This window comes from Lactuca serriola, chromosome 4, assembly GCF_051521515.1.
Source record: "Lactuca serriola cultivar US96UC23 chromosome 4, Lser_US96UC23_V15, whole genome shotgun sequence".
Lineage (NCBI taxonomy): Eukaryota > Viridiplantae > Streptophyta > Magnoliopsida > Asterales > Asteraceae > Lactuca > Lactuca serriola.
Window position 1 is genome coordinate 2,452,217 of NC_136411.1, and position 17,763 is coordinate 2,469,979.

At 40.1% G+C, this 17,763-nt stretch overlaps 3 protein-coding genes across 4 annotated transcripts; 1 reads left to right on the plus strand and 2 right to left on the minus strand.

Moving 5' to 3' along the window:
- Nucleotides 1-306: 306 nt before the first annotated feature.
- Nucleotides 307-771, plus strand: LOC145097457 (uncharacterized). The gene is made up of 2 exons (XM_079035024.1): nucleotides 307-459; nucleotides 529-771. The coding sequence occupies exons 1-2, from the start codon at nucleotides 307-309 to the stop codon at nucleotides 769-771; spliced, it is 396 nt and encodes a 131-aa protein (XP_078891150.1).
- A 210-nt stretch (nucleotides 772-981) lies between these two features.
- On the minus strand, nucleotides 982-4,498 carry LOC145100885 (uncharacterized). Its single transcript, XM_079038016.1, has 3 exons — nucleotides 2,646-4,498; nucleotides 1,726-2,563; nucleotides 982-1,659 (listed from the first exon to the last, which is right to left on the minus strand). The coding sequence occupies exons 1-3, from the start codon at nucleotides 4,235-4,237 to the stop codon at nucleotides 1,159-1,161; spliced, it is 2,931 nt and encodes a 976-aa protein (XP_078894142.1). The 5' UTR covers nucleotides 4,238-4,498; the 3' UTR covers nucleotides 982-1,158.
- An 81-nt stretch (nucleotides 4,499-4,579) lies between these two features.
- LOC145100883 (uncharacterized) lies at nucleotides 4,580-11,451 on the minus strand. Of its 2 annotated transcripts, none has more exons than XM_079038014.1 (10): nucleotides 11,173-11,451; nucleotides 9,971-10,024; nucleotides 9,768-9,841; nucleotides 8,635-9,486; nucleotides 8,466-8,559; nucleotides 8,285-8,389; nucleotides 7,505-8,185; nucleotides 5,549-7,414; nucleotides 5,389-5,470; nucleotides 4,580-5,314 (listed from the first exon to the last, which is right to left on the minus strand). In XM_079038014.1, the coding sequence occupies exons 1-10, from the start codon at nucleotides 11,246-11,248 to the stop codon at nucleotides 4,843-4,845; spliced, it is 4,356 nt and encodes a 1,451-aa protein (XP_078894140.1). In that variant the 5' UTR covers nucleotides 11,249-11,451; the 3' UTR covers nucleotides 4,580-4,842. The 2 variants fall into 2 exon arrangements, with proteins under 2 accessions (XP_078894140.1, XP_078894139.1); XM_079038013.1 differs by having other exon boundaries at nucleotides 5,389-5,473.
- Nucleotides 11,452-17,763: the final 6,312 nt, after the last annotated feature.

Sequence of the window (17,763 nt, forward strand, 5' to 3'; positions counted from 1 at the left end):
ATGTAATTAGTAATTAATTATATTATAGGGATATATACAGTAAAGTCCTGATATTTTCATCCAATTGACACGAAAGTCCCAAACTAATTTTTTTTAACACAAAAGCCCGAATTACCGGCATTTATTGACCCAATTGACCTTTTCTGCCGGTGCATCCGGTTTACTTGGTGAAGTGGCACCAAATGCTTACATGGACCACTGATTTATTAAATGAGAGGCTTATGTGGAGTTTTCGACCTTACTTAAGCACCATACCGTCAATTCCCATGAACCCTAGCTTCGTATTTGTCAAAGGAAAAGACGAGAATGTCGTCTTCTTCATCTGTTGGAAGCAAGGTTATGCGAAGGTTCAATCCCCCTCAAAGGACACATTGCGACTGCGGTGACTTAGTTGGAAGGTGGACTTCATGGAAGACAAGAAATCCTGGAAGAAGATTCATTGGGTGCCCAAATTATAGGGTTAGTTGTTAATGTTGAAATTCTTCATCTTTTAGTTTTTTTTTCTTTCTTTAATCTTGGATTATCCAGGATTCGAGTAAAGATTGCAAATTCTTTGATTGGATGGATCCTCCATTCCCTAATCAGTGGTACAAGGACTTGCTCTTACAATTGCACAATGGGTGGAATGGAGATGTTGTAGAACAAATGGAAGAAGCAGTAGTAGAAGTTGTTCCAGCTCAAGTTCAAGGTGCGGGTGGTGTTGTTCCAAGGTGGTCAATGTTCTGGTTTATTTTGGGTTTATGTTTTGGTTTGTATTTTAAGATAATGTAGTGGGATATGTAGTCACTATGTACGATGTTGTTTCTTTTGCAATGTAATGAACATTTTACTTATGTTGTATTGAATTATGGTGAAATCAAAGTACGACAACTATGAACCACATATGAATAATAAAACTATCAATAACCAAGGCTAACCTGCACAACCAAACTTGAAATAAAATATGACATTGATCAATTGTGACCATTGATTAATGCCCTTGCTTAATTACCAGTAATTGTTTACAAAATATGAACCAATATAAGTGGATATGTACCACCATTTACAAAATATGAACCACAAGGTGGTATGCAAAATATGAACCAAAAGATGGTATGCAACAGTTTACATAGTAGCACCTTTTACAAAATATGAACCAAAAGATGATAACCCCTATCACTAATCTATAACTAATGCCTTATCTTCACACATTCCTATACCAAGAGGGTCAACCACCTTCTTTTTCAGCTTCTGAAGAATGATCCTCTCTGAGGGTCTCCTTGTTCTTTGTTTCATATTATTCCCAAAATGCCCTTGTTGTACTGGATCATTCACTGGAACACCTTCTTCATCTTCTTCTTGTCCATCTCCTTCTCCTTCTTGTCCATCTCCTTCTTGTCCATCTCCACCTCCTTCCACTCCATCTCCTTGTCCATTTCCTCCTTCTTCTTCATTACCTTGTCCATCTCCTTCTCCTTCTTGTCCATCTCCACCTCCTTCCACTCCATCTCCTTGTCCATGTCCTCCTTCTTCTTCATTACCCTGTCCATCTCCTTCTCCTTCTTTTCCATCTCCTTCTTGTCCATCTCCACCTCCTTCCACTCCATCTCCTTGTCCATGTCCTCCTTCTTCTTCATTACCCTGTCCATCTCCTTCTAGTCCACCTTCAACATTGGCAGCCTAAAACAGAAAAAAAAAATAGTAAAAACACTTAATCATATACATAAACACTAAATGAAACCTTACCACATATCCAAACTCTTCTAAATGAGCTTTTGTAATTCCAAGGCATCTCATAATGTCTACATCAGTGTAACCTGATTTCCTCAACTCTGTAATTTGTTGTGTAATGTAGTCCATATCTGCCATATCCAGCCCATCTCCATCACTCATCACATCTACATCCACCATCTCTTCAGAATTATATTCTTCATTGACCCTTTTTTGGGGTGGTACTGTATTTGAGGTTTCACCTCTTTCAAACCAGCTATGAAAGCCACCCCCACCTCTAGGTACCCTACCACCTCCTCTATTTCCCATTCTCCCCCCTCTACCACGTCTTGTCCATTGGGTTAGACTAGGGTCCAATCTTGGCCTGCCTATTTTCTTATTGGGTTTAGGATCTGGTTCAACATGTGGAGTTTTACAGGTTTTCTTGTTGTGCCCCTTTTGTTGACAGTTTTGACATTGGACAGTTCTGCCCTTTGAGGACACTTGAGAGAACTTGTCATCCCTCTCTGATACATGCCTTTTCCTTTTCACAGTAGGCCTGCCTGGCATCCTCCTCTCTAAGGGGGGTAAGGGCTTAAGATAAGGAGCTTCTTTCCATAAATTGTTGCCATTAACAGGTAGAATGTTAGAACTATAACTTGAAATGTACATTGCCTTACCAAACCACTTGTTGATAAATGTCTTTGGATCCTGATGAGTTAACATGATAGATGCTTGGGCATGGACACATGGTATCCCTGATACATCCCAAAGTCTACATGCACAACTCCTTTTCTCTATGTTGACTCCATATGATTCAAGACCATTTCTAACTTCAAATTCATTTTGTCCACTAGGGTGTACCCTCCAAAACCTGCAAATAAAAGTTGTTACTAAATTAGCATAAAAGTTATTAATAACTTAGCATAAATGTATACAAAACAAGGAGAACTTACTTCAAGTCCTCACCAAATTCTTCCATTTTCTTAATTGCAGATGGACACACATCTCCTTCCCATTTTTCAGCTAACTCCCTGAGGTTGTAAAACCTGTCCATCATATACAGCCTTATCTCTTCAAGCATGGTCAGTAGTGGCTTCTTCCTAGCATCAAGTATAACTGCATTGAAGCATTCTGCCATACCATTTTCTACAGCCTCACAGGCCAATCCAGTGGAAAAGAAAGCCCTGCACCATGTATTTGGCTCCCTTGCCATTAGATGTTCATAAGCACCTGGGCTAATCTGTCTAATCTCATCCATGTGATTCTTGAATTCACCCTCTACAGTTGATTTGGCAGCCTTCCAGAATAGGTTCCTTAACTGAATTCCACTATATACTTTTCTGAAGTTGGCATAGATATGTCGTGCACACTGTCTATGCTCAACATATGGTAACACCTCCTTTGTTGCCTCAAGAAGACCCTTATGTTGGTCTGAAATTACACACATGCCCCTTCCTGCATCCATTCCAAGGTCAACCTCTAACAACTGAAGGAACCACTTCCAGTTAAACTTATTCTCAATATCAACTATAGCCCAAGCTATGGGAAAAACGTGATTGTTTGGGTCCCTACCTATGGCTGTTAATAATTGTCCCTTACACTGCCCTTTCAGAAAAGATCCATCGATCCCTATTACCCTTCTACAACCCATCTTCCACCCTTCTTTGATTGATTTGAAACATATGTACATCCTTTTGAAAATAGTTGTACCATCATTGTTGTCTTCAACACAAATTTTAATGGTGCTGTCTGGATTGGATCTTAGCAATTCACCACCATAATCCCACACCCTTGCATAGTGATCACCTAATTTTCCCTCAATCATGGACATTGCCCTACATCTAGCCCTATAACTCCTTACCCATGAAATCTTAGTGTGAAATTTGTGTTGAACTTTTTCTTGGATTTCCTTAGCTTTCAAATTAGGTGTCCTAATAAGTTCTTTAAGGAATTGTCTAGCTAACCATGTTGGTCCCATAAGTTTTCCATTGTTAAAATTCTTGACACATGTATGATGTGGATACATTTTCTTTATTTGGAATGACTTTTCAGTGCTCATCCAAGAGGCTTTAACATAATAAGGGCAACCGAATTTCTCATGATCACTAGCACACACACAGTGTAGTCTAACACTATCACATTTATTAAACCTAATCTGATAACCTTTAGATATGGCATGATTTGTTAAACAGAGTTTAAGTTGCTGTGGAGATTCATACCTTTCTCCCTCTTGAGGTTTCATTCTATTCCATTTCACATTTGGATCATGTGTGGAATATTTAAACTGAGCTTCACTATCATTTTCCTCTTCATCCACAACTTCATCTACATTTTCTTCCTCCTCCTGTTCGTCATCCAAAGGTTCTTCTTCCACGGGTACTTCATCATCTTCAACATTCTCGAATAATGGGATAATGAAGTCTTCATCTTCATCGTCAAGAGACAGTGATTTCAAGAACTCATCTCTACATCTCCTACTCTGTTTCTTTAGAAGGTCTTCATCTAGTTCCACGTCGATCGTGTCAAAGTCCAACACACCTTCCATCTTCAAGGCTCCAACTCGTATCTCCCTTTGACTCGAATTCGTATCTCCTTCACAGTAAAAACCCTAGAATTGTCGCAGTAGAAAGAGAGGTTTTTCCGGCTCGATTAACCCTTCTTCATTTAATGATGTCCTCGTCATCTTCCAAGTAAGCGTTAGTAGCCACATCATCTCGATTACCGGCTATTAAATAAGTTACCGGCAGAAAAGGTCAATCGGGTCAATAAATGCCGGTGATTCGGGCTTTTGTGTCAAAAAAAATTAGTTTGGGACTTTCGTGTCAATTGGATGAAAATATCGGGGCTTTACTGTATATATCCCTATATTATATTATATTATATATGATAAGTCTGAAACAATTTTTACGTTATTTCCAAAGCAAGCAGCACTTGCATGGCAAATCAGCTTGGCACTTTATAATGTTGACCGACTGAATGCTACATAAAAAGAAAAAACCCTATAGTACATACAGATGCAGTTACTCTATGCAACCAAACCAACCAATACTCTCTACATACATACATACAATACATATACATATAGATATAAATACCACAATAAAGAATAAATTAAAAAAAAAAAAAAAAAAACTTGGGGAAAGGAGGGGCTCAATCTTGAATGCGTTGGATCTCTCCCATCATAATACGGTTGCTGGTAACCTTAAACCCAAGCAGAGCCGGGTCGATCTGCCTCCCCTTTTTGCCTTTCTTTTTCCCACCGCCAGCACCAGCACCAGTTTTGCTATTATGTCCCTCTGCTGCTGCTGCTGCTGAACCCTCTGGATCTGGTGAGGGTGGCTTCCTAATAAGATGATGATTATTATTGTTATTATTACTATTGCTTCTAAGCATGTCGCTAAAAGATGCTGTCTCTGATACTGCCACTGATGCATCACTCAATGATGACGTCCTCCTAAACCCACCACCACCTACCATCATCATCATGTTCTCCCTAGTTTCTCTTTCTCTGAAAGTTGAATCCACCTCACGTAACCCCCCTTCATGAGATGATGATGATGAAGGGCGTCTCACCAATATATTTATATTATCACTACTACTACTACTACACCTTTTCGACCCCCTGTGCATGCAAACCCTCAACATAAGAAACCAAAACATATCAATTATCTGTTCCAGGATAATAACTGAAATTACCTGTCTTGACCCTCTCCTCCTCCTCCTCCTCCTGCTGCTGCAAAAGACTCAACCCTGTCATTGTATAAGCTTTTATTCCCACCTGCTAATATCATATCACAACACAAATATATTTATTTGTATAAAAAATAAATACCATCATAAACAGATTAAAATTTACCAAAATTATTTGGCATTTCCCCATGGTCTATAGCAGCAACACCACCTTGTTGAGTTTCTGCAGCTACACGTATCATCATGTTATTGTTGTTGCCAGCTTCACTTTTAGGTACTTTTCTGTTTCCCTGCATGTTGGAATTTGTATAGACTGCCTCCTGAGTCTCAGAAAAGAATGGTACTGCTCCTCCAGGTCTAGTATGCACTCTACCCTCCCCAACAATTGTCTCCTCACCCAAACCCACCAACCGTCCCTGTCCCTGTGGCCTGTTCACCGAGTTAAATCCATAACCACCAACACCAAATGCATGACTCGAATAATCCCTTTCCCTACTATCAGACCCTGCCATATTATTATTACTCACATCCAATGCTAATGCTTCTTCACTAGTGGACCGATTCTCTGCGGGGTTCTGACTCTGTTGAAGCAGTTCCATAAGCAACCTCTTTGAAGGATCATCATTGCTTCCAGCAGACATCCACACACTTGGATCTTCAGAAATCCTTCTCGCTTCCTTCTGCCTTTCATTATCAATATGCAGCTGTTGAATCCACTCATTTGGCATTTGTCCCTCTGCACCCATTTGAGAGGAGGGATGGAAGCGGTTTGAGGCTAACGGATGCTGATTAGCAGCACCACCGTGGTGCAATGGAGCATTGAACTCCTGCATATTCTGATTAACTCGACCCATGGAATTAACATCAAGGTTCATTGCAGGACCACCACCTGACATACGCAATGAGCGCTGCTGAAGTCTCTCTTGCATTGAAAGATGACTCAACTCATCTGGAGATAGCCTCTGTTGTTGCTGATAAACATCTAAAGGACTGAGGCCACTGGAGTTGACCCGGTGAAGCCCACCAGCATTTCTTAGAAACTGAGTGGTTTCATCAACAGCCCCAGGCCATACAGAACCAAGACGCCTCTCTTCTTCCATCTCCATCCTCTGCCTTAAACCCAAACCCAAAGGCAAAGGCAGCTGCTGCCTTCCCTGAAACTGCTCCTGCTGAAGCATATGATGTTCCATCTGGCCATGCTTCGCATGTGCAATGAGCTCCAACAGCTCGTTTGGATGTCCTTGACCTTGACCTTGACGACCATACTTTGCTTGAATCAGATGCTCTATTGATGATGGATCGACATGCTGTGAACGCTGGTGAAGTTCATTCAAGATCTGATGCTTGAGAAGAATCTGATCGAGTGCATTATTTGATCTTGCAGCATCCGCACGTGATTGTGCTTGTGCTGCACGCATCTGATTTTGGGCCAACTGTTCAAGAAGCAACTGTCGTGATTGCTGTTCCTTGAGCAGCATTTGCTGTTGATTCAACTGCTGTAACTGCAATTGTTGCTGCTGGTGAAGCTCAATCCGCCTCTGCTGCTGCTGCTGCAACTGCAGTGCCACAAGGTGATCCACACCTTGCCCTGAAAACTGTTTTAGGTTTATAGGAGGTCGAACTTGAACAGGATCCAGCATTGATTCATTCAACTGATGATGAGAGTTGAGCAGATTATGCTGTTGGAGCAACTGTTGTTGAATTTGGTGAGACCTGAGTTTCTCTGATAAATCAAACTCGGTGGTCTCTTGATCCATGGCATTTCTTCTATAAATATCAGACCATTCATCAGCATCGGGGATTGTGTTGAAATGAGATGACCTCTGACTTGGTGAATTCACAAATTGCTGCTGGATACCACCAGACAAAGATGTCCTAGATTGCTGATCGTTCCTTAAACTTGATCCTTCTAACTCAGACCATAGCAATCCAAACGGATGCATTTTATTATCGGTTGGAACAGGAACAGTGTGGTTGTTCATAAAATTTACTGCAGAGTCACTGCTGCCTGGTCTTCCTGGGAAAACAATTTCTGCGACAACAGGGAAACGACATTAGGATGTTACATTTTATAGAATGAAAGAAAGGCTAGATTAGGTTTATGAAAGAGTATTTAACCAACCTTCTTCATGAAAGCTTTGACCCTCTGAGTAAAAATGCTCAGGTATTCTGGCTTGATTATCTGATGCAGACATAAATCCCATTTCAGAAGCAGGCACAGGTACAGAGACGACATTAGCATCCAGGTTCCCATGGAAACCATCAGACGACTTGTCCAAGTTGGGACTTGGATCATTGCTAGTGGTGTAATCATGCCTGGGAATCAAGTGTGGCATAACATGACCTAATTCCATGAAAGGAGCTTCATCTGGTGCATCTGCCACTCGAACTGGCAAATCTGCCCCAAAAAATCCTTGCTCAAACCATGAGATGATGTCTACCCCAAGAAATGGTCCCTGGATCTCCCCTTGAGGATCACGATAGTAAAGACTTAACTCCTCAGGCATGATGCCCCTGGTTAAATGTTCATTTGTATTATCCTGCATATTTCTTGTCCAATATTGCTCAGAAGATGGATCAACAAATACAGAGTTTGAATCATTAACCAGATTTGAATTGGTATCAAATGAAGATGTCTGGAAATTATCCAACGGATGATGCCCCATAGAACCCAAATCTGGACCGTCGAGATTAAAAGCTTTATCTTGACCACAGTCAATAATACTGGTGTTTGACCTTGTTTGCAGTTCATATGATTCCATCTGAGGGACTCCTTGCTCTCGATCCTGATTAGCATCTCGACCTGAAATGCTTTGTTGTTAAACAATGTATGTTGTCATAACTGATTACTGACAACCAGTAGACTACTAGAGTTCATGGATCATAGTTGGTCAGTACTCACCCTCTTTTGTTATTGATCTTTGGCTGTCAAAGAGTGAAGTATTTTGACTTGGATCAATCATATCATCCCCATCTTTCCCGTTAGTGGATGTTAAATCCAAGACATCTGATAAAGGATAATATCTTAGATACAAAAAAAAAAAAAAAAAAAAAAACATTTTCATATCCATAAGCTCCATTACCTGTAATGTTCTCAGATGACCCGATAACTCTCGACCTGCTGGCCACCAACTCACTACCAGTGAGTTTTCCCTTGGAAATATCACCAAGGATGGCCTGAGTGCTTATCAGGTTAGCAAGATAGAAATACATAAAAACTTTACTGATGGATTAAAAAAAAAAAGACATTACCTCCTCTTCTGCATCAGGAGCAACAAAAGCAAGAGGTTCCAGTGCAGCTACTTGAGTAATAGAAGGTACTTCCTGAATCTTTTCAGGCATGTTACCAAAAGAAGGGTCAAGTCTCTGTGTACGGTATATATCAAGAAGCTTTCCCCTTGGGTAGAAAAACATATCCCCAACCCCAGGAGGCTTTCCAGGCACACCCTCGATGGAATCTGGAGATGAAGGCCTTACAGCAACAGTAGCACTAGATCTGCCACGTCCAACAGTAAACCCCATGTTAGGGTTTGAGTTTGAGTTTGAGTTTGAGTTTGATCCCTCAACCCTTCCTTTGTCAACCCCAAATCCAGGTGCAGCACGAAAGGCACCAGAACTTGCCTCCATTATTCTATGTCGTGGCCTCCATTTATCACGTGATTCGGGATCACGCTCAGAGACCACTCTAGTGTTGTTGCCTGCATTTCCTTGAGAGTGAGACTCATCTTCCTTCTCTGCATCTGTTGTCCTCTTCTCCTTCTCCTTCTCCTTTTCTTTCTCATCTGGGCCCCATCTGGATGACCATTTGCTATCACGCCTTGCCTCGTTCCCAGAATTACGGTTACCCACATCAAGCCACTTGTCAGAGGAAGGAGCTCTGTTATCAGACGCCACGTCAGCACGGCGATCGGTTTTCCTGCGCTCTCTTCTGCTGCCAAGTAATCCTGTTTCTCTTTCTTCTTCACGCCAGCGACGCCCGCTTTCTGTCTCACTTCCAGACTTCCTCCAATCTTTCTTGTCATCAGATCCATCCGCACGCCAAGCCTCCTTCAAACCCGAGTCAGCAGAGCTCCCAAGGGAGAGAGAACTTGGTGCTCGCATTTCCTATAACCATAATAACAGAGGAGATTGAATTTTTTTTTCTATTTTTAGATAGATTTAATATGCCAAAACACAGCACTACAGCAGTGGTACGGTGGTAGAGAGAAATACTTAATAGTGTTTGTTGTATATTAACTAAAATGAATATCAAGGGAGCTGCTAATGACAATATAAAAAAGCCATGAAAAATAAAACTGAGAAACTATTCATGCGGAGTGTATTTCATTGATCTCATGTCCATAAATATATCTACAAGTAATGTTTAATCAACTAAAAACACTCACCATCTTACTCTCGCCTGGTTTAGAATAGAGCCACTGAGGAGACAAGGGGATGCTGTTGTCCAAAGCTGCTTGATCTTTATATGAACAATCAAAAAGCAAAAAATGTGAAGTCAAGAAAAAGACTTGGGGGAAGTTAGCAAACTCCCCAAACTGTTTACTTATTGACCAAATACTACAGACCACAATCCATGGATAAAAGCTACCTTTGGGATCATAACCAGTCATCTTATCTTCACCATTCCCTCCAGAAAATTCCACTGTCATGACACAATTGCATGTTAAAGATAAGAATATTGGGAGAACAAAATTTGGCAAAGCAAGAGTAAACAAAAACATATAACACCACATGGCATATCTCTATCATGCTTTTAAAGAGTATTCTAATACAATACAAGTTACTGATGAAAGAAAAGCATATAAACCTGTCTACATATGAAAATTTTAGAGTTGCATAAATTTCAGAAAAACAGTGCTGCCTTGTGTTGTCCTAAATAACATCACTTGTACAGCATCCTTATATCAAACTCTAAGCCTTCTGTTTCCTTCACTTTTATAAAACAAGAAACTCAAACTCTTTTACCAATCCAAAACACAGCGGGCTTGGACTGTTATATTGCAATCTACCAAATAAAATGACAAAAATCTCTCCAAGTACCCAACCATGTCTGTTAAAACGAAAACGAGCATAGCGCTAAATCAAGCAAGATGTATTACTGTGTTTTACTATACAAACTAATGAGACAAATGGAGGCAGATAGCAAAATGAAGTGTTAGATCTATAACATTTGGTAGTGTAGAAGAACTTTAACTTTCTGATATCACACTTAAAAATGAAGAGATCTAAGTGTAGAAGAACTTTAACTTTCTGATATCACACTTAAAAACGAAGAGATCTAAAAGGCCTGCGCCAACAATTTTTAAAAAGTAATAAATAAATAAAGCTATCAAATAGGCCGAAACTCAAATCATCTTCCAATATAGCGAATATCTGCGATCAAATAGAAGATTCATTCTACAAGTGTGCGTAAATTTGCTGGAAATGAAATTCAGCTATGATATGATCACACATACTACCAACCACTCAATTATAGATGCAATCAAATAAACCCGAACTGAAATAACTTTCACATCAGAAAATTTGCAAATCTGGATTCGATTTTCAACAATTTTGAAGAAAAAAATGCATATATCATTGTGACCAACTGTAGATTAAGTAAACATATATAAGTTATAATCTGAAAATCCTTGATTCAAAGAGATAAACAATGTAGATGCAGTCAAATTGCAGTAGCATCACAAATCCCATTACGTACAGATCAAATAAACCCTATCTTAACGTGAACCCAAGGAATTCGCATCCATTAACTACGGAAGATTCGGAAAAGGCCGGGCGATAAGAGATTACCTTTAGAGGTCCAAGAATGATCAGAGTGTTTGGAGGAGAGAAGATCGTCGGGAAGATCAAGCTTGCCTTCAGCCATCGAACGGTCAATGAGAGAGGATCCGTTTGGAGATTGAGGGATGAGAAGGAGAAATAGAATTAAGAAAGAGATTGAAACGAACGGAAGCTCGAGAGAGAGAGAGAGATTCGTTGTTAGGGTTTCGAAATCGAAAAGCTTCGGTAGACACTGGCACAGAGCGAGATTGGGAGAACGGAGAAATGGGGCGAGGGTTTGTATGGTGGTAGTAGAAATCCGGATTTATTAACTCTTACGTCATCAACTATTTAATTTTTAAAACTATAGGATTTGCCGATCAAGATTTTTTAAAGCCAAAAGCAAAAGAGTTTTTCCAATTACTTTCTTGTTGCCACATTCATAAATTAATATTCTTAACATAATCTGCTGTGAATAAACTTTTTTATAAACTCATTTTATAAGACCTATCGATAGATTTTTTTATATGTAGCTACTAAAGTAAAAAAGAATGAAATAAACCCAAAAGCTTTGAAAAAAGAAAATCGAAATAGCTTTTAGAGTTTACCAAATTTATGACCTAATGATCTTCCACTATAGAAGTTCTAGCCATTAAAATGATTGTATATAAACTATAAAAGGTCATATTAGCGGATCGTCTTTTAAATTTCTAACAACAAATCATGCTAACTTCGTGAAAATTACTTTGCAAATTACCCAAAGAAATATTTTCCGATAAAAATGACAATTTTTTCTTTATGATTTATCTATATTGGATTCGCTAACTCACATCAGGGAATTGAAAACGGTCAACCCTTTGTAATCTAACTTTGGACCGATTAATGTTGTATCTTTTTTCTTTTTGAAACAAGTTATTAATATTTTATAAGGAGGAAACATGGCGAAAATGAAGATGATTAAAATAGGAAAATCTTCAAAAATTGTTCTTGTGGTTTCCAAGAAAATCAAGTTCACTTCTTAACTTTTTAGATCATGAATGATGGTCCTTGTGGTTTAAAAACTTTTAATAAATGATCCTTCACACATATAAAAAAAAACATGTATGCCATTTTCTTTTCCTTTTATAATTAAATTTAACGTTTAAAAAAACACAAAGGATAAATAGTGGGGTCCACATTCTCTCTCTTTCTTTGTGTGTGTGTGTGTGCAAACATCAAATGCAAAGGAAAACTCACCTCCATTTGAAAATCAAAAATAGACATGAAGACCTATTCAAGTGATCAAAGAAGGACATTTTCAAGAAGAAGGATATATATATATATATATATATATATATATATATATATATATATATATATATGTGTGTGTGTGTGTGTGTATGTGTGCGCGCACACACATTATTTCAATATATTTTAGTCATATTTTGGTTAATTACAAATATATTTGGTACTTATGAGTATACATTATATTTTGTAACCGAAGAAAGACATTCTCAAAAAGAATGACCAAAACTAAAGAAAGTTGGAAACTTTGAGGTTGGAGCATGCATCAAGAGGAAAAAATAATGGAAGTCGTACATAAAATGTTTCCCATGACCTGGCCTTCTCATTGTCACGGCGTGGTGGCGTGTCAGATCTGGAACCTTCATCAATTTTGCTTGAAGACTTGTTGAATATGCGTTTAAGATGTCTTTCATAGCGTTGCAGGCATATGACCACGACGTGGAACTTGATTTTTAGCAAGTAAAAATATTGATTTTGTAACACCTCATGTAATGCCCCAGATTTCAACCAAAAATTTTCGATTAAAACTTTAAGTATTTATTTAATTCACAATTGCAAGATCTTAAGACATTTATCAGGGTATCATTAAAAGTTATCAAGTACATAAGTCCCCCGTTGATGCGATGTAATCGAGTCGTGCCCCTCCTTTAATATGAGAAAACCTTAAACATGTAAACCACAAATCGTAAGCACAAAGCTTAAAGAGTCCCCCAAAATATCACACACATCACAACACAAATAAACAACTATGAGTTATCAGCAACCCTGAGGACTATCGGCAATCCAAGTGGGCTAACAGCACGCCCGATGGGTTGTCAGCAACCCCGGAGACTATCAGCAGCCTCAGTCACATATAAACGACATAATACAATAATAACAGCTAGACTCGGCTGGTCATCACAAATACAACTATTTCGTCACACAAGTTCATACAAACATGTGAGAGTCACAAAGACAGCTAGCATCTTACATACATAATTTAGTAAGTCGGCATTGGTGTCTTCGACTCACGAGCACCGGGAGAAGACTCACCTGAATCGAAGAACCTTGAAACACTGCGACACAATCTTTTTTCTGCACTGCTCGCACCTGTGAATCCACTAATACCAGAACCAGATAAATCTTAATTAATAACCCAAAACCCTCAAGTTTGACCCAAGGTCAAACTTGGTCAAAAAGTCAACAAGTCAACTTCAGACTGAGTACGCCCAGCGTACTCACCACATACAAGTACGCATAGCGTACTCGAAGGTACGCCCGACATACTCGGCCAAAAGGCACTTTTCCATTAAGAGCTTAATCTCTTAAGTCATTTCATCCAACACTTAGATCTAGTGTCACAACATCATTCTAAGTCATAAAGTTTCCACCTTTATGACTTTCCATGTCTAGAAAAGGTCCAAAATCCAAAACCTTAACTTATTAATCCATTAAGACATCATGACACTTTCATGGAAGGTATAGAAGGATCAAGATCACATTTTTATGGATCCTAACAGATCCACAATGGATAAAGTTTCCAACTTTATCCATTAGAATTGTAACACCCGGTTCCTAGTATGTATATTTTAAATTAAAACATTCATTTTTGCAAAGGGACTCGACGAGTTGGAGGCCCCAGACTTGTTGAGTAGGAACAAATGATTTGACGCGGGACTGGAAGTCTGCTCGACAAGTCAAGAGGCCCCGACTCGACGAGTAAGGCTGCTAGGGTGAAACCCTAATTTTCAGGATTTGCACCCTGTTTAAACACTTTAACTGGCCTTAACCACAGCCTCCATCACCTCCAAACCTTATTTACGAAACCCTAACCCATTTTGAGTGTTCTTGAGCCATTTTTGTGTGTTCTTGGTGATTTTGAAGCTTAAGAAGGAAAAGGAAGCTTGGGGGTTTAAGAAGAAGCAAGTAGATCCAGAGTTTGTGCTCCAATAAATCTCCCGCTCTCAGCTCTAGAGATCATATCGTTCAGGGTCTCGCACCCTGACTCATGTTCAATCACCCGCAGTTAAACTGTAGCATCTGAAACAATCTCTGCCCTAAATCGGGCTACGACTACTCCTAATACATAGTCTCTAATCCCAAAAGTGCAATAGATCACACAACCAATCCTTATTGTCCGATGCAAGAAATCCAAGGCGAATCGGATCTCACAAGATACTTATGTCACCTTGAACCACCCGCGCTCACCAGCGCCGAACTACTGTCGCCAATCCCGACGACCAACTGACCCCGAGCTGAAATATGACCTGATCCTGGGGTCACAAGCCTGCTCGATCCTTCGAGCCCGTAAACTGGAAGGGCACAATCCTTACCCTAGAAAATGACATTCCAACCCTATCACTTAACCATCCTACTTTCAGCTGCCTATATCCAGCGGAACATAATCATTACTCCTTTTCGGAGTCCCCGCGACTCATATTCCGGCCTCGAGCAAAACCCCCGAAGCCTCAATCTAAAAACTCATATGCTAGACTCTCCCGCTTGGTCCGCGGAATGTAACGAGTACAGAACATCTCCCTGATCCTAAGTAACTGCAACCCTTTGCTCATTAAAACATGTCTCGGTACCTGCGAGCTTGACCAGCTCCTTCCCTTACCGTCTTTACAGTTGTTATAGCTGTCGCGGCACCCGCTCGGTAATGGCTACATAGCGCTCATAAAAATACTCAACTATGGCAGTCTTGATAGACCCAAACATCTCTGGCAGCTATCCATGGACAACCTCGATTACCTCCTCTCGGATGATCTCACTGACACGATCCTCTGACAATACTGGCCTATCCTGGCTGCCAGCTCCCAATCCTGACCCGAATCCGGTCTCAAGACGTATCGCAACCAACATTCTGATAACACACCAGAAATATCTCTAATAGCCCATATAATGACAGGGAACCAACTCCCAACCAAACCCTAGGGGTTGTGACTTCCTTGCTACGCATATGGGTCCTGTGCTTTCAGTAGTATGGGCCCATACTACCTTTCACACCTACCTATATTTTTCTCAAGTATCACCACAATGCCCTAACTGAATACACAACATGGTGAGCGCTCAATCCTCACTCCTAGAGGAATGTTAAATATCTCATAACTGGCCTCCCGGCCTCTCACAACCCACCCATCCATGAAACTTCCACCAACCCTGCAGCACTAGTATATGCTAGTCATACATAACGTTGGACCCTGTAGACTTTCAAATACTTGATCCTACCCTAAGCCCTTCATCAAACAAGAACATGAAATAAGGCCAAACCAAACATTCTCAAGCTATAAGATCTTAGTTATGTACGACCGTGAAGCATACACTAAGCAACTACAATAATGATGTCAATCTCATATAAGGAAAACCCTAAGCTACCAGGCATCATGTAATCAGACAATTCTATCATGCAATTCCTGAAGATCCCTAGCCTAGCACTAGCATGTTGTTCTAACATGTCACATAATCAAATACTGTATGGTATTTTGGGGTCTACTTACTGGCTCCGGCTGATCGTACACCCAGCATCCTCCTTTACTTATTTTGAAAACAATTTAAAAAAAAAACATTTTGAAAAGCTTTCCTTGATTTGAGATTGGATTCACACGAATGTGCCTCCAATTCACTCAAACCAAGGCTCTGATACCAACTTGTAACACCCATAAAAATCAAGCCAATTTAAAACTTTTCCAAACATCCAAAAGCCATTAGATATTACAAAATGTTTTCAAAATAATTTAATACCAGAGTATCCCAGAAACCCAAGTCATAAAAAGTGAGGAGTTGTACGACCACACCTTTGCCTTGCCACAATCCCCTGATGTACCTGGAACAATAAACTGAAACTGTAAGCCCGAAAGCTTAGTGAGTTCCCCCAAAATACCCATACCTACAACAATACACACATAATCATAAACAACATACTATGGGTCCAGTTAACCATTGGGTTGGAAAACCCCAGGCCCTCAACCAACAGGTTGGAATGCCAACACACTATGGGTCCAATCAACCATCAGGTTGGAATACCCCAGACCCTCAACCAACAGGTTGGAATGCTAACACACTATGGGTCCAATCAACCATCAGGTTGGAATACCCCCGACCCACAACCAACAGGTTGGAATGCCCACATACTATGAGTTCAATCATCCTCGGGATGGAATACTCACGACCCACAACCAACAGGTTGGAATCCCCAGGTCTATTGGCTTTCACACAAAGCAGATAAGCCTCAACCGCCAAACAAACATGTGCACATATAACAGATAATCACATAACAGTCTATAGACAACAAACTGATCTACTAGATCATACCACATAACATATAATATTATCCTACCCTATAGGATATCGAACTAACAGATCATACCACATACCACATAATATTATCATACCCTCTAGGATACCAATCTAACGGATCATACTAGCATATCATAACTAGATAACAATCAAAAGGGTCGGCCTTGGTGCCTTAGACCCTTGAGTATAGTGAGGAAAACTCACCTGGCGCACTGCTGAAGTCCCGCAAACAAAACTCCAGCTGCTGGTTGGCAGATTCCCAAGTTGTCAACATCAAACAACACCTAATTAATAATTGGGTTCCAAGCCTAAGGTCCAACTCACACTCCAAAGGTCCAATAGTCAACCAATGGGCTAAAGCCCAACAAATGGCCCAATTTTCCAAATTGGGCCCTCTATATGGTCTTTCCTTAAGGCCCATCCGATTATTCCAATCCAATTCCCATGACCCATTATCACATAATCACAAAGGCCCAATTATGGCCCATCAATGGCCTAATTTTCCAAATTAGGGCCAAGACTCTCACATGGGCCTTATCCTAAAACCTATATAATTATTTAGTCCATTTGCTTATTCTTGGAAATCCCATTAATAGTCCAATTGCCAAAGCCCAATAGAAAAGCCCAACTCAAGGCCTATGTGAAATTAGGGTTTTCACATGAAATGACGATTAGGGTTAAGTGTTCCTACTTAATCCATTAAGTCCAATATTGCTTTAGATTAATTTTTGCCAATGATTATTATTTAATATTTCAAGTTATTAAATGATTCTCGTGTGTGTGTCCCGATCAATTTCCACAAATTAGGGTTTTCCAAACCCTAATTGGGGTTTCCAACCCAATACTAGCCCATCAATCAATTGGTTGGGCTTTTAGGTCACTTTGGGCCTCATTGGGCCCATTAGGGTTTTATTAGGTCAATTAGGGTTTCATTGGGCTCATTATGACCTCATTAGGCCCACCAAGGTTTCATGCATCCCAAACGAATCAAACACAACAGGGCACAACACACCGCCACCCAACACGGCAACCGCTGGCGGCAGCCACCACCCTACGGTGGTG

Bases quoted from the DNA above. Each gene is read 5' to 3' on its own strand.
- LOC145100883 (XM_079038013.1), bottom strand. From the start codon at position 11,248: ATGGCTGAAGGCAAGCTTGATCTTCCCGACGATCTTCTCTCCTCCAAA. The intron at 7,415-7,504 runs GTTGGTTAAATA...CTGTTGTCGCAG, and splicing joins TCAAAGCTTTCATGAAGAAG to AAATTGTTTTCCCAGGAAGA. The intron at 5,474-5,548 runs GTAAATTTTAAT...ATATGATATTAG, and splicing joins GGAAATGCCAAATAATTTTG to CAGGTGGGAATAAAAGCTTA.
- LOC145100885 (XM_079038016.1), bottom strand. From the start codon at position 4,237: ATGGAAGGTGTGTTGGACTTTGACACGATCGACGTGGAACTAGATGAA. The intron at 2,564-2,645 runs GTAAGTTCTCCT...TTTTATTTGCAG, and splicing joins GAATTTGGTGAGGACTTGAA to GTTTTGGAGGGTACACCCTA. The intron at 1,660-1,725 runs GTAAGGTTTCAT...TTTCTGTTTTAG, and splicing joins TAGAAGAGTTTGGATATGTG to GCTGCCAATGTTGAAGGTGG.
- LOC145097457 (XM_079035024.1), top strand. From the start codon at position 307: ATGTCGTCTTCTTCATCTGTTGGAAGCAAGGTTATGCGAAGGTTCAAT. The intron at 460-528 runs GTTAGTTGTTAA...TGGATTATCCAG, and splicing joins TTGGGTGCCCAAATTATAGG to GATTCGAGTAAAGATTGCAA.